General features: G+C 46.3%; 3 protein-coding genes across 22 annotated transcripts in view; 2 read left to right on the plus strand and 1 right to left on the minus strand.

Annotated features, from left to right (window-relative positions):
- Positions 1-521: 521 nt before the first annotated feature.
- PRICKLE4 (prickle planar cell polarity protein 4) lies at positions 522-6,929 on the plus strand. Of its 9 annotated transcripts, none has more exons than XM_023527594.1 (8): positions 522-908; positions 1,583-1,619; positions 1,745-1,831; positions 2,883-3,030; positions 3,552-3,656; positions 4,362-4,499; positions 4,789-4,992; positions 5,558-6,374. In XM_023527594.1, the coding sequence occupies exons 4-8, from the start codon at positions 2,899-2,901 to the stop codon at positions 6,176-6,178; spliced, it is 1,200 nt and encodes a 399-aa protein (XP_023383362.1). In that variant the 5' UTR covers positions 522-908; positions 1,583-1,619; positions 1,745-1,831; positions 2,883-2,898; the 3' UTR covers positions 6,179-6,374. The 9 variants fall into 9 exon arrangements, with proteins under 9 accessions (XP_023383362.1, XP_011352904.1, XP_011352906.1 ...); XM_023527595.1 differs by lacking the exon at positions 522-908 and adding an exon at positions 915-1,284; XM_011354602.2 differs by lacking the exons at positions 1,583-1,619; positions 1,745-1,831 and having other exon boundaries at positions 5,558-5,762; positions 6,223-6,929.
- Positions 6,930-7,066: 137 nt separating this feature from the next.
- On the plus strand, positions 7,067-8,452 carry TOMM6 (translocase of outer mitochondrial membrane 6). Its single transcript, XM_011354607.2, has 3 exons — positions 7,067-7,305; positions 7,813-7,917; positions 8,139-8,452. Exons 1-2 carry the CDS (start codon positions 7,178-7,180, stop codon positions 7,907-7,909), a joined length of 225 nt encoding a protein of 74 aa, XP_011352909.1. The 5' UTR covers positions 7,067-7,177; the 3' UTR covers positions 7,910-7,917; positions 8,139-8,452.
- A 2,651-nt stretch (positions 8,453-11,103) lies between these two features.
- USP49 (ubiquitin specific peptidase 49) overlaps positions 11,104-26,212 on the minus strand; it is a 75,993-nt gene continuing 60,884 nt past the window's right edge. For 10 of the 12 annotated variants that reach the window (XM_023527590.1, XM_011354606.2, XM_023527585.1 and 7 more), the window contains 5 exons: positions 21,344-22,688; positions 19,856-20,060; positions 16,558-16,666; positions 15,792-15,997; positions 11,104-14,822 (listed from right to left, as the gene is read on the minus strand). In XM_023527590.1, the coding sequence (XP_023383358.1) occupies positions 14,632-14,822; positions 15,792-15,997; positions 16,558-16,666; positions 19,856-20,060; positions 21,344-22,660 (2,028 nt within the window). In that variant the 5' untranslated portion in view covers positions 22,661-22,688 and the 3' untranslated portion in view covers positions 11,104-14,631. The remainder of the gene's footprint in view (positions 14,823-15,791; positions 15,998-16,557; positions 16,667-19,855; positions 20,061-21,343; positions 22,689-26,212) is intronic. The other 2 variants (XM_023527591.1, XM_023527592.1) reach the window with 2 other exon arrangements.

Raw genomic sequence — 26,212 nt, forward strand, 5'->3', positions numbered from 1 at the left:
CCCCGCTCCCGGGTCCCGCTGCAGCAGCCGCCGCCCGCCCGGAGCTAAGGCCTCCCCGCCCCGCCCCACGGTCGCGGGGTCGGAGGTCACCGGCAGCACCAACGAGACGCTGCAGCCGGCGGACCCGCTCGGGGGCTACCGGCGCGCAGCCTAGAAGGTCCCTTTGGAGGACTTTGCAGTCGAAAGCAAAGAGCATGCGCACACGCCAGAGGGCGCTCCTGGCCAGCGGCTGAGCCCTCCTGGAGAGGGCGGGGCGGGAGCCGGGGCGAGGTGGGAGCGGGGGTGGGACTAAGGGGATCAGAGGAGCGACCAGAGGTTTCCACTCCCTAGAGCAGAAAGGGAAAGGAATGGAGAAACACAAAAGATGTGGGAGGGATCTGAAGAGATGGAAGGGAGAAGGACAGCACGAGGGACCAAGAAAAGGGAACGGGGAAAGGGGAAGGGGCGGGGCGACCACTGGGGACTACCGCCAGGGAACCGGGTGGGGTGGGGACTCAGCGGGGCGGGGCTAGAGGGGAGGATGGATCTACGGGCTTGCAAAGGCGCTCTCTGTTCAACAAGGGGCAGAGGACCTGGCCTAAACAAGGCTCCCCGGTGTCTGCTCAGCACCCCCGGGGGCGCGATGCCGGTACTGAGCCCACGGCAGTTGGTGGGGCAGTGAAGCCTGCACATTTTCCACCCCGGAATCCCGTGAAGGCATTTCTCGGTCTGCAGCCCAGGCCCCTCCCCGAGCCGTCTCGCTCTACCGACACGCGAGGGGCGGGAGCGGACCGCAGGGGGCGTGGGAGAGGGAGGGCCGAGCTCTCGGAGCGGGCGGAGGTGGTCGCTGAGCCTCGGGGTGGTGACCGAGTGAGGGGCCTGACGGCGGGGTCCATCCAGAACAGCCCGGACGACGGCGCGCAGTGAGGGTGAGACCCCAGCAGAGTCCCCTCCCCTAAACTCCCAGCAGCCAGGCTGAGAACCCCAGCCGACTCGGGCACCACACCACGCCCCGCCTCGGAGGTGGGCCCCGCGAAGTCCAAGAAAAATCTTCGGGGTTCTAGCAAGAGGGCACTTGGCAGGACCGGACACTTCTCCCCTTCTCTCTCTCACTGGGGAAAATTTCCCATCTCTCTAACTCCCCCGGCTCAGGCTCTGCCCTTCAGAGCAGGGGTGGTTGAGAAGGTTGAACTCCGTGAGCCTGGTTGCACTTGAGCGAGGCGGGGAGCGAGGGTTCAGTCTTGTTTCTTGTCTGAGGGAGTAAGGGAGAGGGGAATTCTGGAAGGAATCCAGCATGTTAATAAGGTATGGGTCCAGTGCTTAGCGGAGGTGGAGTTAGGCCGCCCTTGGGTGGGATGGAAGGGTGAGGGAAGAGGGCTGATTTCTGAGTATTTTTTATGTGTTGGACAATTTCATGTAAACTAGAACTAAACTGGAAGAGAGGGTGTAAAGTTCCTTTCTGGAGCTCCAGATGCCCTCCACCCTTCCTGTAGGGCCTCCTCCCCAAGCACCTCTTGCTGCCTGGAGCAGGGACAGTACTGTTAGGGGAAGTGGCTACTCCTGGCCCTGACTATGAAGGGCCCATCCTGGCCGCCTTCCACAGGAAACCTGACCTGAGGGACAAAACGGGAAGGAAGCAGGTGGGTGTGGAGCCAGGAAGCAGTGAAGGGTGGCACAGGACATCTGAGGGGTGGGGGGTGGGGGGCTGGAAGGGACCATGGGCTGGGAAGCAATGTAATTTATAGTCCAAACCATGTTCCCACAGCAAAAGCTGGGTCTTATAGAGGCCAGGGATTTGGTGATGGCCCTGCTGTGCCCAGCTGCCAGTCAGAATCCATCCCAGCTTTCAAAGGTGACCTCCTCTTAAAGCTTCCCTTAGCCTTCTAATGTGACTTTGGGCAAGGCAATTAACCTGTTTGTTTCAACCATAAAATGGGATAATAGAAGCTACCTCATAGGATTGTTGTAAGGATGGATTATATTCTGTAAAATGCTAGAACAGGCCCTGGCATAGGGTAAACAGAAAGTTGGCTCTGGTGGTTTTTCTTCCTAGGGTGTTGTATAAATGAGCTCTAGCCCATTTCTGCTTGGTTTCATTTCTGTCTTACCCAGTAGACCATGAGCTCCTCCTGACTACTTCAGCAGTCACTCCCGACACCCAAGATTCTGTGTTCCTACCAGGCCTTGCCCAGAGGAGAGCTGAAGAGATGCGCTTAGAATTGTCCAATGAAATCACTGCTATAGATACAAGAGTTTCCTCTGTGCTCACGTTGCTTATAGACTAGATGAGCTAAGAGACACAAAGGAATATTAGGTTCTAAATCTTGGGGCACTGACTGTGCTTCTAGAGCTCAGGGAAAGGAGAGCAGTTATGGGCTGCAGAGGCTGAGAAGGGCCTCCTGGTGAAATGGTCCTTTCACCTGGCCCAAGCCTACAGCTGGAAAAGTGGGGCCTATGTAGGAAGTGGAGAGGAAGCAAGCTCACTGGGGTGCTGAGTGCACAATGAAGAATTGTGGAAGTTAAGACTTGGGAGATGGGGAAGAAGGGACCTGTCTCCCCAGGGTCTTACCAGAAAGGCAAAATGCCCTTTCCTCTCATTGTGGGATTCCTCTTTCTTCCATCGCAATCTTGGGAGACCCCAGAGTTTGAGCGTCAGAAACTCTGGAGTTGAAGGACCTTGACTCAAGATCTGGCTCTACCACTCACAAGCTTTGTGACCTTTGGCATACCATTTATGCTCACTGAACTTCAGTGTGGCATCTATAAGATGGAGACAAAGATACCCCCCTAATTCACTTGGTTGTTGGGAGGGTTTAATGAGATAATGCCTGTGAGCACTTAGCACTGCCTAGTAGCACTTTGTAAGGGCTCGATAAATGGGAGGTGTTCTCATTATTTTGTAGGCAGACTTTACCACCAATGTCGGTGCTGAACTCTAGCTGGCCCCACGGAGGCGAGAGCCTCACCACTCAGGAGCCAGGTCCACCAGAGAACTTAGACAGTGACCCAGGCCACCTGTCAGAGGAGGACCCTGAGGAGACCTTTGCTCAGGTAGTAAGAGTCCTGCCCTTCCCTCTGAGACCAGCATGCCTCTATCCTTTGCATCTCTTCCCACTTCCACCAACTGGGAGGTAATTAGCCTTTGTGCCCAGCCTCCTATGGCCTTTTCCTCTTTGCAGGGATCCCTTCCTACATCCCCCTCAGGACATGGGGGTTTGACTTTAAGTGTATCCACATGGATACACATTACCTCTACTTGGGGGTGTGTGTTGTCAAATTAGACCCAGGAGCTTTGGCCCTAAGGGGTGGGGCGGGGGGGGGGGGCGCGGTGATTTCAAGCATAAGAAGGGAAGCCGAATTGGGATGTGAGGCCTCCCCAACCTCCCTCAATCAAACCACAAAGGTAGAGTGGATCAGCTGTCCTGGTGATCTTGAAGGAGTTGATCAACCAAATGGGAGGTGGTGGGTGCTTGGATGTTCCAGATTGGAGAAGAGTTGGCAATGAGAAGGGGAGAGAAGAAAGGGAAGGAAGGAAAACCTAGCTCTACTCATCTTTTGCTGTGTCTCCTCAGAATCCTGAAGTTCTGGGCTTAGGGCTCCCTGGCCTGGACACCAACCCAGCCAACTGGCCTGGGCTTCGGACGCTCCTGCAGCAGCTCCCTCCACAGGACAGCAGTGTGGGTCTCCCTCTCCCCAGCTTCCCTCTCTTTGGCCTCCCTCTTTTCATACTGTGGGAAGAACCTTGGTCCAGAAGTCAGGGAACATGGATTTAAGGTCTGGCTGTGCCACTAATTGGGAGAAGTCATCCGCCACCCTCAGCCTGAGTTTCCACATATACATACATAATGGGTACAATTATCTACATACTGGCTGTTCTGCCCACCACAATGCTTAGTTGAAGAGCAAATGAGAAAATGGACATGAACGACTTTTGAAACCATTAATGGAATGTACAATGTAAGGAGTATGGTTAAGTATTTATTGAGGCCCTGTGTCCCCAGTCTAAAGGCTTACAATCAATTGGGAAGGCAAGAGAGGAGAATATGGAATAAATAGGGAAAACAATAGGAAGTGATATTGAGCTACGTTTAATTGAGAGCACCTAATTGAGGACCTAAATATATGGTGACAGGGCTGAGTGCTGTGGGGCTATTAGACCTGAGTGATGACCATCCTTGGGGCAGGGAGTGAGGTGGACTTACCGGAGCTCTTGTCCTTTTTCCCCTCTCCATCTCAATGCTCTTCTGTGCTGTTATCACCTGCACCTCCCTGAGGTTCTACAACCTTGCTTTGACCCAGCAGCTAAGCTTTCTTTCTCCAATCAAACTTCAGTCTTGCTTGCTGGGGGTTCTCCTGGTCACAGTGGAGGCCTATTTCTATAGGAGCGATACTGCCTGGCCCTTGGGGAAGAGGAGCTGGCTGAGCTGCGGCTCTTTTGTGCCCAGCGAAGGCGGGAGGCCCTGGGACAGGGGGTGGCACGCCTGGTACCTCCCAAGCTCAAAGAATGCACTTGTGAGAAGGTATGTAGTACAACCCCCTTCAATAGCCCCCTTCCTCCACCCTTTGCCCTCTCACTTCTGCAGGAGCTAGCTTCTGGGACTCTGGTGGGAAAAGAATGTTTGGGGATTGACAGTTTGACAAACTTTAGGGAAAAGGGAAACCAAGTTTGGGGGTTCTTAGTGGAGCCTGCAGTGGAGGTTGGCTTGCCCAGAGGTATGGGGAGAACAGGTTGTGGTTGGGGTGGAAGAGCCAGGAGAAACACTGGGAGGGTGGTGCTGCCTTTGACCAGCAAGCACCCCTGCCTGGCAGTGCAGGGAGCAGATGAGGCCAGGGGAATACGGCGTGTTTGCAGCCCGGGCAGGAGAGCGGCGTTGCTGGCACCAGGCTTGCTTTGCCTGCCAGGCCTGTGGCCAGGCCCTGATAAACCTCATCTACTTCTACCACAATGGGCGTCTGTACTGCGGCCGTCATCACGCTGAGCTGCTGAGGCCACGCTGCCCTGCTTGTGACCAGGTATAGACTGGAGGGGAGGGGCTGAGGGGGTCTGCTCAGGGTCCAACAGTGGCAGGATGTAAGGGGACACCTCTCAGTACTGCAGAATGGAGTAGGGAGAACTGGGAACCAGCCTGGGGCCTTTGTGTTCCCATTGCTCTGACTTGAGCCCTGAGCATGTGGGACCCTTTGCCTTTGTGGCCTCCACCACAGCACGCAGTGTCCCCCAAGTTTTCTGGGACTGAGAATTTCTCAGCAGCAGGGACTCTTGGACAGACTTTCACATCAGTATGCCGAGTGCCTAGTGTTGTCTTTGATGATGCAAGGAACTCAATGTCAGCATAAGAGGCAGAGTGGAACCCTGGGTTAGGAGTCCAGGCGACCAGGTCGCACGTAAGGCTGTGCCACCTGCTAGCTGGGGAATCCTGGCTAAGCCAATCAGCCCTCCCTGCGTCTGAGAGTGGCTGAGTAGATCAGATGGGAATGTCTGTAGACATGCTTTAGCGTTAACTGCGTATAAAGCGTGGTTATTGGATGAATGAATGAGTGAATGAATGAATGAGTCGTTCCTCTCTCCCTCTCCCAGCTGATCTTCTCCCCGCGCTGTACCGAGGCGGAGGGACGGCGCTGGCACGAGAACCACTTCTGCTGCCAGGACTGCGCCGGGCCCTTGGGCGGGGGCCGTTATGCCCTGCCCGGGGGCGGCCCCTGCTGCCCCAGCTGCTTTGAGAGTCGCTATTTAAATGCCGGCTTGAGCCCGGCTCCGGCAATGGAAGGAAGGGCGTCCCTTGGTAAGAGAGGAAAGGTGCAGATCAAAAGGGAAGGGGGCAGCGGCTTGGGCTGGGCTGAGGAGGGGATTCTCCCGGGATGGGACCCTCGCCCCGATCCCACGCCGTCCCGTCCCTCCAGCAGCGCCCCCGACCCCAACCGCACCTCCCAGACCCGAATCTCGGGGCCCGCAGCTCTCACCGCGCGTCCCAGGCCGGAGCGCTCCAAGGGCCTCCCGAACCCACCCCGCGCCGCAGCCTCAACCGCGGCGCGGCACTCGGCTCCTGTACTGGGGACGCGGCCGCCCTCTGGTGGGCGGAGGCGGGGAGGGGCGGGGAGCCCTGGAGAGGAATCGCCGAGGCGGAGGCGCGCACGGCCCGGGGGCGGGGCGGGAGCCTGGGTCTGGCTTCAGTGGGCCGCCCCGCAGGGATGTGGGTAAGAAACTCGGAGCTCTGAGAAGAGCATGTCTGACCCATCCTGGAGCAGGGGAGTCGGGGCTCGACAGAGTTGAAGGAGGGGACCGCGTCCCACTGCACGCTCTGACCATCTCCGAAGCAGCCCTTCTGAACGCGGCTACTGCCAGCTCCAGTCCAGAAACCCAGAGGGTACTGCATGGATCCAGCCTGGAGCAGGAGTGCCGAGCTGGGGACAAGGCTGAGGCACCCAAAGGGCGGGAGCAGGGCCCCTTGGAAACGCCCCTTGATCCCAAGGAGGACGTCCCTTGCCCCACCTGCTCCTCCTCTTCTGACTCAGAACCCGAAGGCTTTTTCTTAGGCCAGCGCCTTCCCCGGCCCTGCAAGACTCCTGGAAGCCTCCAAGCTGGGGACAGCAACACTCCCCGGAAACATTGCACTATTTGCTAGTGGCGCGGCCTGCAGAAGGGGGAGTCGGGGGAGGGGTGATCTGTAAAGCGGGAGAGAAGGCTCTCATCTCCCTATAAAAATCCTCGACTGAACGCCTTCAGGGGCAGGCCTGGGAGGGGTGGAGAGATGACAAACTTGAGTACTGCAGCCCGCGCATTCTGTGACTTTTGATGGAGGCTTTCTTGAGGAACCCCATTCCCCCAAACTACGCATCCCCTGCGAAGCTAGCCCCTACCCCGACTTCCATAGCCTAGGACAGCCCTATCCCCAGCATCTTCCTGAGCTAATGAAGTGATCACTCAGAGGCCACGTGTGACGGTGACCAGCTTGGCGAGCCAGAAGTGGAACCGGACAAAGGGACCGCAGAGCTGGGCCTCGCTCCACCCCTTGCAGAGCTCGTGGACGCGCAGCCCGGGAATTATACCTCTCTCGCGGGCGTCCAACCAAGCTCAAGCTGCAGCTTCCTCTGTCGGCCAGTAGTCGGGGGGGGGGGGGTGCGAGACCGGAAGTTGCGTCATCCGTCAGCGCCAACAGGGTGCGTCATCGGAGTCCTTGTGGAGCGTGAAGGTGCTGGTATGTCTTCCAGTGGGGTCGGCGTGAACGCTGGCGGCTCGGCAAATGAAGCGCCCGAAATTCCAGACAACGTGGGAGACTGGCTTCGGGGCGTCTACCGCTTCGCCACCGATAGGAATGATTTCCGGAGGTAACCGAGGCCCAGGAGTCGGGTCCCTCTTTGTCCCTCTGCTCCCGTGAACATAATCTGTCGCATTTTCCTTCTTCGCTGAGGCTAGCGCCTTCGGGCTTTTTCCCCTGCAAGCATCTTGGCTTCTTAGTGGCTCTGGCCGTGCTTTGCTCAGTCCTTGACTGGGAGCGTTCCCATACAGCAATAGCGATCTTTTCAGTCACGGGGCTGTGTCTAGAGAATTTCACCCTGACTGAAGGGACCCGGAAAGAGGAGGCGCCAACACATAAACGAGCCGGACAAGTGCTTTCTTGGCCATTGCACTTGCTCCTGCTCTTACTAGAGAAACCAACTCTATGTGGGTTTTGGGCAACCTACCACGTAACGATTAGCGTTCCTGCATTCAAGAAGTGTTTTTGCCTCGGGGAAATTTTTCCTGAGTGGTGGTAGGAAGCCTTTCCCCTCAGTATCTTTCGTTAACCACAGCGACTCAGTGACCACAGGGTTAGTGAAATACTTTCTTTCCAGGAACTTGATCCTCAATTTGGGACTTTTCGCTGCGGGAGTTTGGCTGGCCAGGAATTTGAGTGATATTGACCTAATGGCACCTCAGCCAGGGGTGTAGCCAAATAGGTAAGCACTTAACCACTGCTGTGTGTCTTAGAAGTCCTAGAGGCTGCGAGAAGCAATAACTTTATCAACTGTTCACAAAACATAGGAAAGAGACTTGATGTAAAACCCTTGGCTGTTTCTTAAATGTTTCTGTAACCAGGGATTTCAGTCTCTCACCAATTTCCTTTTACATTTGCTTTTACACTTCTAATGCCACCTGTTGCCCTGTCCTCTGATTGTAGACACATGGAACCTGTGCTGTACTTGAACCTTCCAAAAGCAGAGCCTCCAGTTTGTGACCATCACAAGACCTGCCTTGATGGCAGCTGAAGTTTGATTCAGATGGGCACCTTCTCTTCTCTGCCTGATCTCCTTTTCCGAGTCCGCTCCATTCTCTGGTTGGCCATCAGGCTTCAGTTAAAGTGCTGTCCTTTGTTCTGTAAACTTATGTACATAGTTCCTAAGTTTCTGTAGGGGGTGATCTTTGCTCTTGTTTTGAGGAATAACATAATGGTATTTTAACAGTTACTTGAAATAAATGCTTCACACAAAGCCATTTTTTATTCTTTTAATAAGAAACTTCGGCTTACAAAAACAAGGTGTAAAAAGTTGATTTACAAAAATCATAAAAACATGACATATTTCACACTCGAGACAGGAACAAGCCCCAAACATAGGCTGTAACAGGTGGTTTGCTTCATATTAAAAGAAAAAAAGAAATGGAAACTGTAGCAACCATACATTGATGTTAACATAGGATGAAACTTATTCTTGAGGAATTTCCACTTTTGAGCAGTACTAGGGGAAGAAGCCATTTGGTGTTGCATAGCATGTTAGTGCACCAGGTGGGTTTTTCAGGCACCAGGGAGGCATTGTTGCTGTAATAGAATGGGATTTGTTGGCAGAAAGAGTAATGTGCAGGTGGGGGCAAGGTGTTAAGTAAGCCTGGGCAATGAGCACTAAAGTGAGCAGCTGTCTGCTTGAGAAAACTGCTTTCACAAGGAAATAGATGTCTTCTGACCCTGATATTCATGATAGTGCCACTGTCCAAAGGGAAATACGTAAGGAACTAGCATGGATTCATGTGGGCTTAGATGTGAAGATAGAGACAGGTTTCCGTTGGCAACTTTTTTTTCTAGTTGATTTATTCTACTAGGCATTTTAATACTGCTTTTCTATGCCAAGTCGCTTATGGAACTGGTATGGGATTAAGGGACATGAATTGGAAAGGAGGGTCAGTATGACATACTATAGTGGCCTAATTGTTACAATTGACAGATGTTGTCTCAGCAGTCTGTTTACTAAAAGTAGACAGGACAAAATACAGTCCCTCTTGACTCTGCTGGCATAAATCTCATTAAGAAAGCTGTTTGAGAATTAACTTTATATATATCTTTTTTTCTTTTTTTTTAAAAAGCACTATTTTATTGTATTAATTAGGTAGGTCCCATCTGTTAGGAGGAAGGAGTTTAAACCTGTGTGAATTCAGGGCTGTGGCTGGCTTAACATGAAACCAAAATCCTTTTAAGAGTCTACAGTGGGACCACAGATGATCTGACAGATTTATATCTTACTAGGTGTTAAGGTGAAAAAGGGTCAAACAAATATGAGAGCAAGGCTTAGGTTTGAAGCCATCACCCCCTAAATGGTGATCAAGAAAGAAACTTTTAAGCCATAACATAGATTCTAAACCCCTTCCAAACTGCATCAGAGCACTGCTAAGACAAATACCAGCACCTGTTCTTTATGGGCATGAAACATATCCTTGAAGCCTGCTACCAGATCTCATAATTGTGAACAGTTCTATTTGATAAAAGTTTCCAGTTGAAAATCAAAATCCAGCAACAATTAAGACACGGTAGCTTCCAAAAGCATAACTGAAATTTCACTCAAAATTTAGTGTTTTATATTGAATGTCAACTGTAATTGAAAAAAAATTTATATAAAAATATCTACTGTTTTAGTTTCAAGTAATAGTGTTTGCTGTTGGTCCGTAAAGCCATAATGCTAGTAAGGTTTCATTTAAACTGGCTTAATTCCTCAAAGTGATAAGATTTTAGCAAATAAAGCTACCAAATCTACAATTTCAAAAATCGTGATGAACCATTCTATAAATGAAAGTGCTGGCTTTCACCATTCCATTCTCCTCAAGGGAAGTCAATTTTACATGCCGTCACACAGTTTTAAGCCCTGGTTAGTTAACACAGTACTATGAAAATCTCTTACACAAGAGCTAGTTAGATGTTAAATGGAAACATGCCAGAGTCCACAAAAATGACCATTCACCTCAATGCTATAGTAGCTATGGTATATTTAGAGCAATATGTGGGTGTAATGAGCACACAGTGGTTAAAGTCGAAGTCTCAGACCAAGAGAATGGTTAATTTAAATGTGGAAGATATAAACGAAACTCACAGTCATATTTAGAAGGCGCTTTTCAGCTGTAGTGCTGACTTCAAAAAAGAACCTGAACCACCAGGGTGATACATACTTACCCAAGAAAACTAAGTGGCCATGGAAGGTGTTATTCCAAAGATAGAATCTCCTCACCTAATTAGACGAGTAATTAGGCTGAGAGACCCAATTATTAAATGTGCTTAGCATGGTGAACTTTCTAAATACCCTTTGGTGAAGTCTCAATGAAAACAGAGTCAAAGGACATGCTGTAAACAGCCCTGCAGGTGAGCAAACTGGGTCTTAACCTCCTTCCACAGCCCTCAGCATCATCCCAGTCAACACCCACTGAGGAGAGGGGCAGGGATGGGTTCTTTGAGCCTTCTCTTGGGTATTACACAGTGCACTGGCTTGCCTTACAGTCTAAATTAAAGGTTCACATATAGGGGATTGTGTTCTATAGTGCTTCCTGAAATTGTGTGCAAAAGAACTTCAGAATTAACGAAGGTGGTAGCACTTCAGGAGGACCCATTTTTGTTGGACTTCTACCATAAGTTGCCCAGCATTAAAAAATGAAAAAGCCTTTTCTGAATGCTTGTGCTCTCCCAACCAGCTGGAAGAGCAGCCCTTCCACTAAGATAAAATCCCAGATAGGGATATAGTATATGTTTAAGAAGGGGCGGCCCTCTCAGTCTGATTTGAAAAGGCCTGAGTTAATGTTTTGAACATAAAAGAGGTGGTGAAAATAATGGGGTATATAGTCTGCTTTGAAAAGCAGCCATTTCATGAATAATCACAAATACAAAGATTTTGGACATTACAGAAAAATTTCAGGTCTTGCTGGTAAGAATACTTTGCTTTCACACACAAGAGATATGAAATGCTTTTAAAAAGTCCGATACCAAATGTCCTTTACACTGTACAGACCAATTTGCCACTTGAAATGACAAGAAGGAACCTTTTCCCTTAATCTTTTCAATCCCATGCAAACCATAATTAGGTACAAGGCACCAAATTTAATGAATTGTATAAAATTAGTTCACAAAGCTTTATCAGTTAAGTAAAACAAACTCCATTTCTCCCTCCCTGCCTGCCCACCTACATCCCACCCCCAACACCCAACCAAGTTTTCATTCTGCACTACTGTCGACCTCTCTCAGGCTTATGCTGGGGCATGGCTCGGGCCATATGCCACTGCCGGCCAACCCACCCCATTAATTCTTGCACTTGGATGGCACTGTAAGCATAGCCAGAGAAGGGAACTCATACAATCACTGACTCTAGTTAAAAACAAAAATAAACTCTGCTATTGAGTCCATAGGACACATTAACACTTCTACAGTTTCCAATTTTATTCATGACATTTAGAGAGACATCTGGAAATTCTTTACAGTGTGGCACTGCCCCCCTCAGCCTGAGAGGGGCTGCATCAAAGCTGGCAAGAGCTCTGCCTGCCATTTAATAAGAGCTTCAGTTTCTGGCTGTTGAGGGCATTCCTAATCTTTTTTTACGCTAGCATGGATGCTCATCTCAGAGGCAACCACAAGTATGAAGGTCAGGCTAGACTGAGGTAAAAATCCTTGTTGAGGGCCGGCGTGCATTCATCTTGGCTGGCTACAGCAGAAAGTAAACACACCAGCCAACTGCAAAGGGTTTCTGGAATGGGACTCTAACTACTTATGGGAGAGACACGGGTTTGTAAGGTTCTGTTAGGAGAGCTTGGGTTTGATTTGGCAGCATCTAGTCAATTTCTACCTGGCTCTTATTTTCTTCTCTTTAGAATGTTTCAATTTAAAGTAAGATACAACTAAGAAATTCATCTACTGCCAACATTAAATAAATTAAAGTCAAAGGGACGCTTCCCTAACAGCCATTGACTTACGTAGCAGGGCACTCTTTAATAAAAATCTTCATAAATACTAACTTCTCAACAGCGTCTAATGCTGCTGCCTCTGGGTACCTGAGGTGTCTGTGACTGCAGGGGCACCTTCAAGAGTGCAGCTCAGTGAGGACTCTGATATTGGTTTCTATTCCAACTCATTTTAAACAGGTTTATTAATTTGATACAGGGGTGCTCAGCTAAGCACTTATCTTACGAAGTATTTAATCTGCTCATTCCTTATACTATTTGGTATAAAACTATTTTTAAAAATTAAATTTGAAGATCTTTTAGTTTTCCATTAAATGTTTGTTCATTTTTCTTAAGTATTTCCCCCTGGACAGCCGGAGGGATGAAGTAGATGCTCTATTCTCCATTTGTAAGTTCTCTTTCTAGAATAATAAATATAGCACTCAGTGAAAGATGAGGCACAATTTATATTTTCCTTTCCTTCATTTTTTTGAGTTAATGGGCTTCTCTATTGCCACAAAAAGTCATCACCAATCGTGCTGACTTAAAAATGTGGATCTAGAGAGTATAGCTTTACATCAGAGCCTCTGGCAGTATGGGCAGCTGTGACACTTTAAAACAGTGTCCAGGAGAGGGTGAGCCCGGGCCAAGGTTATACAAAGAAGTCTGCAGTAGACAATATAAACCAAACAGCATAAAAAAATGCCATACGCTATCGCTTCCAAATAAAAGCTAAATATTACAGAAACCTCACAGTGTTGGAAAAAGCAAGTTTAATTTAAAATATAGTCACTCCCCCTTCCTTATCAGGGTGAGCCATTTTATGTCTGAATTTTTTCCATGTCTCGGTGCTGTCTGGCAGGTCCCATGGGAGAGTTCATCTCAAAAGAGGTCAACAACAAATGCTACAGATCTGCTCAGGAATGTGGCTCATCAACAGCGCTAAAGCTACGACCCTTATTCATTAGCCTCCCTTTTCCCAACTTCCCACCCCTCCCCAACTCCCTTCCACATCTACTCCCTTCAAGTGACAACTGTACTTCTACCTGAATTGAAATATTAATATGATATACTCAGTCAAAAGATGAGCATTCATATGACGGGCTGAGGCAGGCTGCAGCAACCCCACGAGAGTTATGGTTTGCATTCATTTGTACCGGCAAGTCTAAGCGAAGGATTGAGAAGGGAAATTCAGTGCTAGCTGATGGGGAGGAAGGTTTCCATCTGGGCAATTTTATTCTACTTAGAAACTGACCCAGTTAGAAAGAAAGATCTCTTTTACTAGCATTGGACAGGGCATTCTTGCTTTTCTCTGGTGGAGTGTGGCTGGGTGAAGAAACAGTAGGGATTATCATCAGATTTGGGAGGAAACAGGCCAGGACCATCAGCAGTAAACTGTTTGGACATATAGGGGGCACATTCCTAAGCCCTAGGAAAGCAGAAGCTCTCAAACCTTGTAGTGAACAAGAATATTCTGGTCCTTCAGGTGCATGGAAGAAGCTGCAGGTTAAGAAAAGCTGCATGCTGCACCAGGTGAGAACGGGTGATAGGCATTCATATAAGCCCTGGGCCTCCAGCTGTCCCTGCCCCGCCTCAGTTGAGTGCTGAAAAAGCCTCAGACAACTGATTTAAGACCAAGTGAAACCAAACCCTACACCCTGACCTGACCTGACCTGAACCAAGGATTTGCTACAGAACTAGGTAGCCCAGAGCACTCTTCGGCTCAGCATGCAACAAAGAACATGTCATGTGCCAGTTTATTGCTTCCCCATATGAACTGCTCCTTCTTTAGAATGAAGGGATGTTCATGCCAGTCTCAGAAGATGTGGAATGATTAAATGGGCAGCAGCCAGGGAGGGTATGACACATGAAAAACCTCCCATCTGCATGGGGAAATTTGCTCCATGCATCTCATTCCACTCTTCAGCTGCTATCCCCCTAAAAAGGAAGTCTGCAAGTTTTTAACCCTTGAAGGTTACTACTTCCTTTGTAGGAACAAATCCTTAGACTGCACCTCCTGCCTTAGAACCGATCCTATCCAGCAAGCTGCCAGCCCAGGGCCCCCTTCACGTGCTCTGTCCAGGGCTGCTAACATCAGGAGGGTTCTTCTGGTACTGCAAGGAGGTCCTGATTAGCATGGGAATCACATAATAGAAAGAAAACATGGCTGTCTCCTGGCTGGATATGATCAATTTACTCCCTCTTTGCTCCACCCAAATCCCTCTATATTCTGAAGCAACTGATGAAAGAATCTTCATACAGGTTACTCCTTTTGATTTGTTTTATCAAAGGAGGGAATTCCCAAATTCATTCAAAAGAAAGTGACTACATATTTTATGATAGGACATGAGTCACTTGGCACCTTCTGCTCTAGACCCAATGAGGCAAACCTAGTAATCTGTTCCTGCAGTAGACCTTATTTCCTATTAGAGGAAAGATGTACGGACACCAATAGTTTAAAAACAAGCCAGTCTTTGATATGTGCCTCCCACTCAGGGGAAAGTCCGTGGTCTGCCCTCATTGTTGTTGCTGGGCTGCACCTGAGCTTGGAGTTGGGTTTCTGAGATTCTTGCATTGCCCTGAACTGTTCTTTGAGTGTAAAAAAGGATGTAGGCTTGAGTTTTGCACACTTCCTCGACACTGCATACATTCAGCTTTGAGTCATTGCAGTGGACCCAAAAACCTAGGAAACCAAGGGAAAGAAAGAGTAAATGACTACTCAACTTATATTTCCAATCAGCAGGCAAAATCAGGAGATGAAGAAAGGGACAGAGGAGTGTGAAGAGAGCTAACCCTTGACTACTGGTGGTGGGGGAAGAGACAAGTAAATGAAACCAAGACACTTCCCTGTAACCACTGGCTTTAACCCCACCATAATATGCTTATAATATCAACTGACTATAAATTTTGTCCTTGTTTTATTTAGGCTGTTTCATTGCCTATTAGGATCTTCTACAAAGACAGCCAGGACACTGAGGGCTAAGAGAGGAAAAGAGGAGGAGGAGCAGGAGGAGGAGGAAAGGGGAAATGTAAATAGAGAGGAGTGCTAAAGGAAAATTGAGAAGGAATGAAAAGTTATTTGTTCAAAGGCTCACTCTGGCTGTCTCAAGGGCTAAGGGGTTCAAGATCAGTACACTATTGAAAACTCATTCGCAGCCCACCTGCCCCAGTGCAGTGGCTGGGAGGCTCTGCTCTGGGGGTTATCTCCACATCTCCCATGGTAAGGGATGTAGTGAGGACATAGTAAGTGCTCAGTAAATGTCTTCAGCTTTATTATGAGCTGAGGCTAATGAGATTCATACAGCATCTCCATGAGATTAGATAGGTCATATCAATTTTAAATAACCAAGAAAGAAACGGAGGTCTGCACTAGTATTAATAAATAATGATAACCCCTAACATTAATTGAGCACAATGTGCTAGGCACTGTGCTAAACATTTTTAGGTGTGTCAGTTCCTGTCAATTTTTAGAACAATCTTATGTTGTTACTTAGTAATAGATCCGAAATTTGAATCCAACTTTCATAATCCGTCCCACTGGATTTAAATGTATGTAATATTCCCTTATAGATGAAATAAAAGGAAAACAATGAAATGTGGACAAACCAACCCTTTTTCGTGTCCCCCACCCCACAGAGTAAAGCGCACGCACCTCCCTCTGTGTTGTAGCAATAGGCTGTGTAGTGTCCTGAGCCAAACCCTTTCCCGTGATGCATGACCACTGCGGAGAGATCATAGGCAAAGGTCTCTTTGTCAAGAGAGGAGAGCATGTCCCTGCAGCAGTAAGGTTCCATGGTTAATACCTGGTCAAAGACGACATGGACCCCAATCTTCTCTCGATGATTACGGCCAGACCACCTAGAACATGGATATAAACTTCTCACTAGTATAAAATGGCATAAGTGATTACAGGTAGAGGTAGGTAAAACTGGGAACTGAGAAAACAACCTTCCAGCTTTGGTTTTCACATCAGTAAAGTAGGAGTAATCAATGTCCACATGTATTTCCTGTGAATGTTCCATGATGTACCCTGAAACTAGAGATCCCTAAACAAGCAATTCAGGCAATAACTTCTTGCAATTTACTTCCTGCCCTTCTTTCTTATCACAGATTATCTCATACTTTATTTTGAAGAAGGCACTATATAAGCCCAAGTGAGGCTAGAAAATCTTCAAACACAGACACCTGGTACAGGCTAGCCAATTAAACAGAGCCATGAGAGCAGAAGCCCAGTCCCGCTGGGCCCCAACATCAACTTGCCTCACTGGGCATGATGCATTTAATCTCCACAGAAAGCACAAGGTCTCTAGGGAACCAGTGTCCCCTCTCAACAGCAAAGACATTTGCTTTCACCAAAGCCTTTGAAGCAACTGTTCCCACAGCTCACAGTCACCTGGGACACCCAAGAGCAAGCTCACCTGAATCTTTTAAGGTGCAGCCTGAGGACCTGAGGTAGTCTGTAGATCATTAACTGCTTTCTAGCTTCACTCAAAACAAGGGGTTTTGGATTGGATTTTCGTCGTTTGCCTATATGGTTTGGGAAGATATAAAACAGATTGTGAGGAGTCTCATTCTTTCCTAGTTATGGCAGAGACAATGATTTGCCACTCAACATGCATTCTTTATTTCTCAGTATTTGAACCTCAATTTTATTTGGGGCAGCAATGTGACTCTCTGTAAGACTGCATTTCTCAGCCTCACATGTCTGCATGGTGTGGCCACAGAAGGTCTGGCAGAGATGAAAGGAATGATTGTGTGGCACTCTTGGATAGCAGCTTAAAGAAGGCTGACTCAGGTGTAAGGTGATTCCTTTGTCCTTCTCACTGTTTGCAACTGTTGGAATTCCTCTTGGACCATGAGGTAATCTTGAGGTTGGAAGCCTTGAACTATGACAGTAAAGCTGAAAGATGGCAAGAGCCTGGGTCCCCAATGACCATGCAGCCACCATGCAAGCCCCTGAATGTCCTTCAGACTTCTTTTATATAACAGAAAAAAAATTACTTCTTGTTTTAAATCATTGTTATTTGAGTTGACTATACCTAATCCTAATACATGCACTTTCAAATTTTTACCATCAGCAATTTCCAAAATTGGTATGGGTTTAGGATGGCACACTCCTGATGTCATGGGTTAATGGAATCTAACGAAAGGTCATTGCAACAACATGCACATGGAGGCATATGTTAGGGTTCTAGGCCTTTAAATATGGGCTTATAACTTAAATTATGATGTATCATAATATAACTTAAAAAGCATTTTGTGTTAATCAGAAAGGCCTAATTCTATTTCTTGCTCACATCTAGTTGTGTATGCTATTAGATAAATTATTCGAAACTCTGAACCTCAGTTTGCTCTCCTGTAAAATGGGTAATAATATATATATTTCAGGTTTAGGAAAAAGGTAAGAGGACACAAGATTACTAAAAGACAAAGTATTTAAAAAGATTTTTTCCCCAGCATGATATACTTGTGGCATATACAAATATTTAGAGACGAACCTGTTCTGATGTTATATTTTTATGTTGTGCCTAGTTTTCGAAACACGTTTCTTCGATAAAAGTACACTGTTGGACATGCAGGACAGGCTGGCTAAATTCACCCAGTCCAAAGCAGATTCAGTGCTCAGACTTCCATTTTGTTTCTAAAGCCACTGAATCGTGGTGGAAATGCATTTTTAAATTATAGCGAATAAACAATGAAAATAAAATTTTCTTAATTTCCATCAGAAGCCTTCTCTATAACCATTTACTAATGACTGCTCTGTTATTAAGTCAGTGAATGGATGAGAATAAAAAATTAATTAGTTCACTGTGGTGCCTGCTAATTGTCTTTGAGCTCTTGATATCATAGTCTCAGTGTCTGAAGAGCTCCGCATCCGATTCTGAGTCCTGTCTGTACTACCTGTGAAAGGCAGCAAATCACAGGCAGATGACGTTTCAGAGAGCTTTCTGTGACAATAGGATTTGGAGCTGTTGCTTCTAATAGATTGCAGCAGAATGAGTGTGCCATAGATTTTACTGGGACTGGCAGTCATGATATGTCCGGGCACAAACAGAAAGAGAATTCAAAGCGGAGCCTGGCCTTATTTTACATTCCTATTCACCAGCAGATTTTTGAAAATTATTGCAGCTCTTCCTGGGAACCCTTGCAGTGACTGCCGCTATCAGCAGAGGGAGTATGTGAGCTAAAATGAAGAACATGTAGAATCTGGCTTTGTTTCCCTAAAATGAAATTCACAAAGAAAAATAAATTACTGATTCAATTGAGATTGATCAGTTTTGTCTCCATTTGATTAAGCTGGCCACACAGAGAGGTGGAAGGCTGATAGTTTGGAAACTTCGTAAGCAACAGATCAATTCATCTTGTCCCTTTACCATAGCTTTCCTAACCTGCTATTATTTGAACTTGCCTAGAGAAATGTTGATAAATAGGCACATCTAGCAACCAGGAAAAAAATCTTTCTTGCAAAAATAAAAGTATTTCCTGCCTAATGTATCATGTCCGAGAATGACTGAATTAAAATTGTTAACATCCTTCTGTTCCTTACAAGTTAAAAAGCTTTATGAATCACCGTTTAAAAAAAAGATACTGCTCTAATAAGATAATTTAAGTCACTGCTTTTAAATCTCAGTATGGAACAGACAGGTGAGCCTACAATTAACCAAGTATAACATTTCAAATTTTGTTTTAAAATAACAAAATAATAGCAAGTATTACTTTTGATTTTTGTCCTGATTCTTCAAAGAAAACAGGTTTCCCACAATTTACTATTTTAAAAAATCATATGCAAATATATTAAGGATTACCATAATCTTTTTGTTCCCAAAACTTGTAGTCCAAAGGACTATATGGCCATAAGTTGATTTCTAGATTATCCATTAATTTTAGTTTCTAAATCTTCATATGCCAAAGTCCATTAATTTTAGTTTCTAAATCTTTATATGCCAAAAAACCCAAACATGAGCTTCCAAGTATTTGTTCTGCACATCCTCTGGGAAATGCTGAGTTAGCAAAAGCATTAAGCATTAGTGTGGCAAGACAGAAGCGGCCCTGTATAAGATGCCCATGTGACCACATGGAAAGAGTTCCACTTCAAAATTAAAGCCGCGAAATTAAAACTTCCTTACGACCCCCTCTGAAATGCCAACCTTTCAAGCATGTGAAGAAACAAACAAATGCAGGAAGTAACTGAACCTGCCACAAAACAATGTACCTTTTGACTTGCTTTCTTGATCTTACTGTACAGATCTTCAGCGCCACTTCTGAGACTTTAAATCTACAAATTCAGTACAAAAGTACACTTTTCTGATGCCACAACCCTCAAACAGGCGATGCTACCTGAACTTAGATTAAATAAGAACCATCAGCCTCTACATGAATTTCAGCTGGGCCCCTGTAGCACTATGAAGCTAAGTACTCACATTCTTAGCTTAGTCTCCATTTCAAGATCCACACTTTCAATACCTCCCAAGATAAAAGTTCATGTCAATCACAGCAGGAGTCAAAGGAAGCACTGCTCCTAAGTTTGGTTTGTTTTTAAATATTTAATGTTCATATTCTTGTTTTCAGTAAAATGGGAGGAAAATATCTCTCTTAAAAGATGCTTTAGAACCACTCAATATTATCAGTGTTATTTTTGACTAAAAGGCAAAAGAAGCACCTTACACTGACATTCCAATTGTACACACCCCACCTACCCCGTGCCCCAGCACTCACTGTTACACTGGTCACAAGCGTAGATTCTCCCTTCCAGGGCCTCTGTCTCTGTGAACTTGGCCAGCATCTCAGTGAGCAGGCACTCTGTCTGATTCAAAGGGACAAACCCCTTTTCTATGCAGTGATAGCGTTCAGGAAATTCCAGGGACAGATCCCAAAAGGGCTCAATGGTGTTGGATTTGTAATTGCATGATATACATGTGACCTAGAATGAAAAGATTGATTTATAGGTTATAAAACTTTGAAACTTCCCATGTATGTTTTGGCCTGCTTTGTACGAGGCACAACTTGACCAAAACTAAGTGTGAAGTTTTCAAAAAATTGTTTAATTTTAATGTTAAAATAATAAATATAACTTTAAGGGAATTAGCGCACGTTACTTCTGTATATATTTCTATGTGATGCTAGCTGAAACTGGAAAACCATGCAGCAAAGAAGTTATTATCTACCCCTCTGTCTCTTCTCTCTCATAGCATGCTTTACCACTCAATGTTGTAGTACAGCCTATCATGGAATCAGTCTGAGATAGAGAAGTCGCAGATTCTTGTCTGCTTCTCTCACCTTCACACTCCTTCCTCCTCCAGACTTCGTTCTCTCCTTGAAGTCCAACTTGCCTCTCCTTTTGTCCTTGATTCTTGCAGCACCCCTACACTGATCCCTGTGTCCACAGAGCCTCAAAATACCTTGTGATTAGATCTACGCTCCCATTGTAACCTTCCCACATGCACCTTTCTTCCTATGGACTCTCAGAGGATAGAGGAAGTGCCTATAAATACTCCCCGTTCAAATGCCAAAAGCCTAAATAAACGTTCTCTTCTCATCCGACTTATCATTCTTTTACAACACTACATGCCAAGACAAAACCTCAGTAGCAGTGTAGAGATTTTGCCCACCTTTTTAGCTCTAAAAATTATCTTTCTTCATATTCTCAGGAAGTCTTATCTATGAATCTTTGCTTATGTCCCTACATTGCTAAAGATCCAGGAAATAAAAGGTCATGGGGAGCAGAAGGGAGGCTTGCTCAGGCCTTTGGCATACTCCTAGCCACCTCACTTCCTTGTATGTAAAGAATGCTTAGGAAGGAAGAATACACATTCTTTCAAACTACCATGAAACCAGGGTTACCGGCAAACGGTTCAATTTCCTAAAATTGATCAAAGGATGGCATGCCAACCATGGGTACTTAATTGTAATGAGAATATTAGATTACCCATATTGTCATAAAAGGTTAAAGACATTCACTAAAAACGAGAGATGGCAAGTTATACTGAAAATCTGCCCAGAAAGAGACAGGTGGCAAGTTCCCAACTCAGTGTACAGTACAATGAAAGGTACAATGGCCACCCTCCATTATGCATCGTTACAGCCATTCTTGGCTACCTCATTAGCCCAACAAACTGGGGGAGGCACTCACGGGAAGCCCAAACTCTTGCTAGTTACCCTCTAACGTGATGGACAGAATCGGGATTAGGGTGGGCACACACCTACCTGACTGAGAAGCTGCCCATGAAATATGGTGTTCACCACCTTTAAGACCTGTTTGGTGAGCTTCCTCTGGGAGAAGGGGATGAGGATCCGACGCGTGGTGCCCTCAGACTCGAGTTCTTGCTGCACTTTGTGCAACAGCTCACAGAGAAACTCCTGTGCGTCCTGCTGGTCGTAGCCGCGGAAAGCAGGGATCAGGCTCCACACCGAGTGAAGCATGGCAAAGGGAGACACCAGGGCCCACTTCCCGGACCACATGACTCGGAAGAGGGTGTGCAGTTCGTGGCAGAGGGAGATGTGCTTCGAGCTGGGCTCCTTGTTCTGGATGAGTTCTAAGCTCCTGGTGATGGAGGGCCCGTCATTCCAGCAGAAGCCCTCACGTTCGCACGACTCGGCCCTGACGTTCCTCGGTGACAGCTCGGTGGCTGAGCTGCTGGCCGGCCTGCCGGAGAGCGGCGCCTTCCCGTTGGTGGCTTTGGGAAAGAGCTGTTCCGTTTTGGAAGGGTCGAGGTTCAGGAAACACTCTCGGAACTTCTGGAGGTGGCTGAGCACCTGCAGGATGGAGTTCATGTAGCAGGTGTTGCCCAGATTGCGCAGGCCGGGGGCGCGGCGCGGCGGGAGGCGGCCCCCGGTGGGTGTGCGCGACGTGGCGGGGCGCGGGGCGGCGGCACGCGGCGCGTGCAGCAACAGGCGCGCGCTCTTGCGCGGAGGGGCGCTGGCCAGCTCCTCCAGCAGCCGCCGCTTGACCTCTAGCCGCCGCTGCCGCGCCGCCTCCTTCTTACGCTCCAGCGCCTCCTCCCGCCGCTGCTGCTCCAGCTTTGCCTGGCCGCGAGAGCTCTTCTCAAACCAGCGTCGCAGCGTCTTGGCCAGCAGGCGCTGGCGCCGGTACCACAGAGCGGTGAGCATCTGCGGCTGTCCCTGAGGAGTGCGCGGCAGCGGGGCCGCGTCCTCGCCCGAGGCCATGGACCGCAGCGTCCGGCCGCGCCTCCCTGGCGGGTCCTGCTTCTGGCCCCTGACCGCCAGGAGGGAGCTTCTCAGCAGCTTCAGGTCCCCCTCCGGGTTATCATTGAGCACGTAGTCCTTGCACAGGTAACAGAACACGTAGAGATCTCGGACCTCCATTGCTAGCGGGTGTCCGGTCTCTTCAAAGTGTTTAAGGGCGTGATCCTCAATATAGCGGCCGCAGGCCACGTGTGAACACTTGAGACAAGCCCACACGGATTCTGTGGTGGTGCACTCCCTGCAGCACCACTTCTGAGGGTTCAGTATGGAGTGGTCCTGGGCCAGCCGCAACCGCCCTACATGTTTGCATCTATCCATGTCTTACAGAAGTCTCCACTCTTTCAACCTGGCACAATAGAGCCCCCAAAAAGAGAGAGAGAGAGAGAAAATCAAAAGCTTTCAGCAAAATATCTTCCTAGAAAAAAGCTTGCAACTGGCATTTCAACTCGACACTCATTAGTGTTTAATTCAAAATTAGTTCCTTTGGAAGGAAGTTTTTTTAAAAAGCAAATTTGGTACAGAATGAGGATTACAGGACAGTTAAATTCCTTAAAAAAGAAGAATCATAAAATATTTGGGGGGCCTTGGCACCAATTTGAAACTTTACATTTTCTAAGCCTGTTTTATGCTTGAATATCAGCTAATTTTTATGTGCTCCTTAGAAAATGTCATTACCCTTATTTCACACTGCATCCAGCTGGCCACCAGGGGAAAGAAACTTGTATTCTGAACCATTTCTGACCTGATGATGTCCTGGAAGGAAAGCTTCTATATCTCATACTGATCAAGTATGCGGAAAGGGACAGGGGAGAGGAACTGAGACGAAAGACATAGTGTTTCAAATACCAGTAGAAGAAATGAAGACCCATAACTAAACTGACAATCTTAGTCAGTTTCAATGTATTTCAAAGCAGAGATAACAGGATAAGGTAAAGGGAAGAAAAATAAAGTCCTCTACAGTACTATTATTTTTATTTTCTTGAGTCTAAAGAATCTGGCTAAGGAGGTGATCCTCAATATAGTCAGCCTCAATCTAAGTAACATTTCATGTCTGCTATGGTTTGAATGTTTGTGTCCTCCCCCAAAGTCTCATGCTAAAATCTTAACCACCAGGTGATAGTATTAGGAGGCAGGGACCTTTGGAAGGTGATTAGATCACAAATGGGTTGACCCTCATGGGATGAGCTCTCATGAATGGGATTAGTGCCCTCATAAAAGAGCTCCCTCACCCCTTCTGCCATGTGAGGACAGAGTGAAAAGCCGTATGGCTCTGAACCAGGAAGTCCTTACCAGACACAGAATCTGGTGCCATGATCTTGGACTTCCCAGCCTCCAGAACTGTGAAAAACAAATGTTTATTATTTTTAAGCCGCCCAGTCTATGGTATTTTTGTTATAGCAACCCTGAGGGATTAAGACAATGTGTCTTTTTCAAAAGAATATTTACATTTTGTAGAAAGGGTAGGGAAACTCACCTTCTTTACTGAAAGGACAGATAAGTACAGAATTAGATAGATCTGTCTAATAGTGGAGTGGCTATTGGTATTTAACCGAACTATCATGACAAAAGAAAAAAAAGCAAATCTTCCAGATGAGATATGTGAAAATGCTTTTTAAAACATTGGTAACATACTGAAGTGGGGTTTGTTTTTTTATCTTCTAGCATTGCTTCTTCAATAGTATTCTTCAGAGAAACCTAATGGGCAATTTCGCCAAGGGACAGATGCTAAACAACTATTTTAAAAGAAAACTTTTTATTCTTTGGATCCTTGACAGGTGTTTTTTTTTTGTTTTTGTTTTTTTTAATATCAGAATGTAAAATTTCCTAAAGGTGGTTCCCCTTATAAAAAGAACTTCCTTCACCTCCATTTCGTCTCCACTTTCATTTCTGTGTGCAGATGCAATTCCATGATTATGGGGTCACCCAGAGAAGTTCTAAATCCAGAGCACTCTGAGTAGTACCTTTAGTTAGTTTTCCAGAAGCCCTTTTGGCCTGGTCCTGTTGACAAAACCCACAAATATACTGCAGGACCATGAGATCCTGACCATTTTTTAGTGCCCATTCCAGATGGCGGAGTCACAGCTCTATACAAGAAACCCTTAGATCATACAAAGAAAAGCAACCTAGATAATATTTTCAATCAAGTCAGATCATGCTTTTCCTTTGAGCACTGTCAGGATTTAGTTTCTACTATATTATTTTTCTAATTATTAACTTGTTGCTAAGTGCCCTTCTAAAGTCATTTCTCTGGATGTATTTATCCATTTCCTAACAAGATATAATATCCAGAGGAGATCATATGTTATATTTCTTTTTTTACTCCTTTGAATTTCAAGACTGGTGGGTACTCAACTCATAGTGGTCAAAGGTCTTCTGTCAGAATTACCTTCCTACACAGCCCAGAATGGTAGTGAAATAACCATTTCTGTTTACTTTTTGTAGGGCAGAGCCAAATTAAAACATACATACATTAAAAAGATGAAATGGTAAAAAAAAAATGAGCTTTTTGTTTTCTACTTATTACCAATCAAGTTGGGTACACAGATGCTTACAACTAATTACTGGAGACACAAAAGAAAATAATGAAAGAATGAAGGGGAAAAAAATCAAGAGGGCAATTCCCAAGTTTCTCGCTAATTTAATATTTTTCATAATGTAGCTCCTGAACCACCTATCAGCATCAGAATTCCCTAAGACAGCAGTCCCCAACCTTTCTGGCACTAGGGACTGGTGATCCTATGAGAATATAATGCCTGATGATCTGAAGTGGAGCTGAGGCGGTGATGCTAGCGCTGGGGAGCGGCTGCAAATACAGGTGAAGCTTAACTAGTTTGCTTCCTGCTCACCTCCTGCTGTGTGGCCCGGTTCCTAGGCCACAGACCGGTACCAGTCTGTGGCTCGAGGGTTGGGGATTTCAGCCCTAGGATACTTGTTATTTGTACAGATTTCTGGTCACGACTCCAAACCAGATGAATCAGGGCCTGGAGGAGGGGTCTAATAATCTCCATTTTAAACATGCTCTACAGATGATTCATTTATACATTAAAACCTTAGAACCACTGCACTAAATCCAGCAAATTACAGCAGGATGAAGAACACCTCACAGAAATCAAAGAATTATTTCTCAAAATCTTTTACTTAGACCGACAATGTCCAATAGAACTTTCTGCAATGATGGGAATGTTCTTTATCCGCACTGTCCAATACTGTACTAATTAGCCACATGTGCCTACTGAGCACTTGCAATGTGGCTAGTGAGACTAAGGGACTGAACTTTTAATTTTATTTAAGTTCAATTAATTTAAATTTAAATAGCCACATGTGGCGAGTGATTGCAGCATTAGATAGCACAGACTTAAATATACTAGGACATACTATCTTTAGCTAACTTGGCTTTTCTTTTTGTTTTCTTTCCTTTGAAAGATTCAGTATTCACTGAATCATGCATATCTAAATAGCTACTCTTATAACTCAAAACCTGGCGAATCCCAGTCTTAGCCAATAGGAGGCTTGATGTGTCTTCAGGAATTTAATTGCTACTGAGATCTTATCACATGAAACAGCACGGCTTCAAATCCTTTGGAGAATATTTCTGTGAATGGGAATACAGCAACACAACACCCAGAGCATCGATGCCTTATGAAATCAACTCCTGTGCTAGGAAAAATATGCTGGAACAACCAAAAGCCAAAATAGAAAAACACTGAAAAACCATTCCACATTCTCTCCATGGAGAGCTGTCAAATGGAAAGGGCACTCTGGAAATTCTTTCTTCTGATTTCATTTTCTGATCTATAAATCTGCTGATCACGCACATCCTTTCCTGCACAGCCCTTTTCCCATTACAAATCTGTCGTGGCGACTCACTAA

Source organism: Pteropus vampyrus, unplaced genomic scaffold (genome assembly GCF_000151845.1).
Source record: "Pteropus vampyrus isolate Shadow unplaced genomic scaffold, Pvam_2.0 Scaffold18, whole genome shotgun sequence".
NCBI lineage: Eukaryota > Metazoa > Chordata > Mammalia > Chiroptera > Pteropodidae > Pteropus > Pteropus vampyrus.

Bases quoted from the DNA above. Each gene is read 5' to 3' on its own strand.
- PRICKLE4 (XM_023527594.1), top strand. From the start codon at position 2,899: ATGTCGGTGCTGAACTCTAGCTGGCCCCACGGAGGCGAGAGCCTCACC. The intron at 3,031-3,551 runs GTAGTAAGAGTC...GTGTCTCCTCAG, and splicing joins CTGAGGAGACCTTTGCTCAG to AATCCTGAAGTTCTGGGCTT. The intron at 3,657-4,361 runs GTGGGTCTCCCT...CTATTTCTATAG, and splicing joins TCCCTCCACAGGACAGCAGT to GAGCGATACTGCCTGGCCCT.
- TOMM6 (XM_011354607.2), top strand. From the start codon at position 7,178: ATGTCTTCCAGTGGGGTCGGCGTGAACGCTGGCGGCTCGGCAAATGAA. The intron at 7,306-7,812 runs GTAACCGAGGCC...CTTTCTTTCCAG, and splicing joins GATAGGAATGATTTCCGGAG to GAACTTGATCCTCAATTTGG.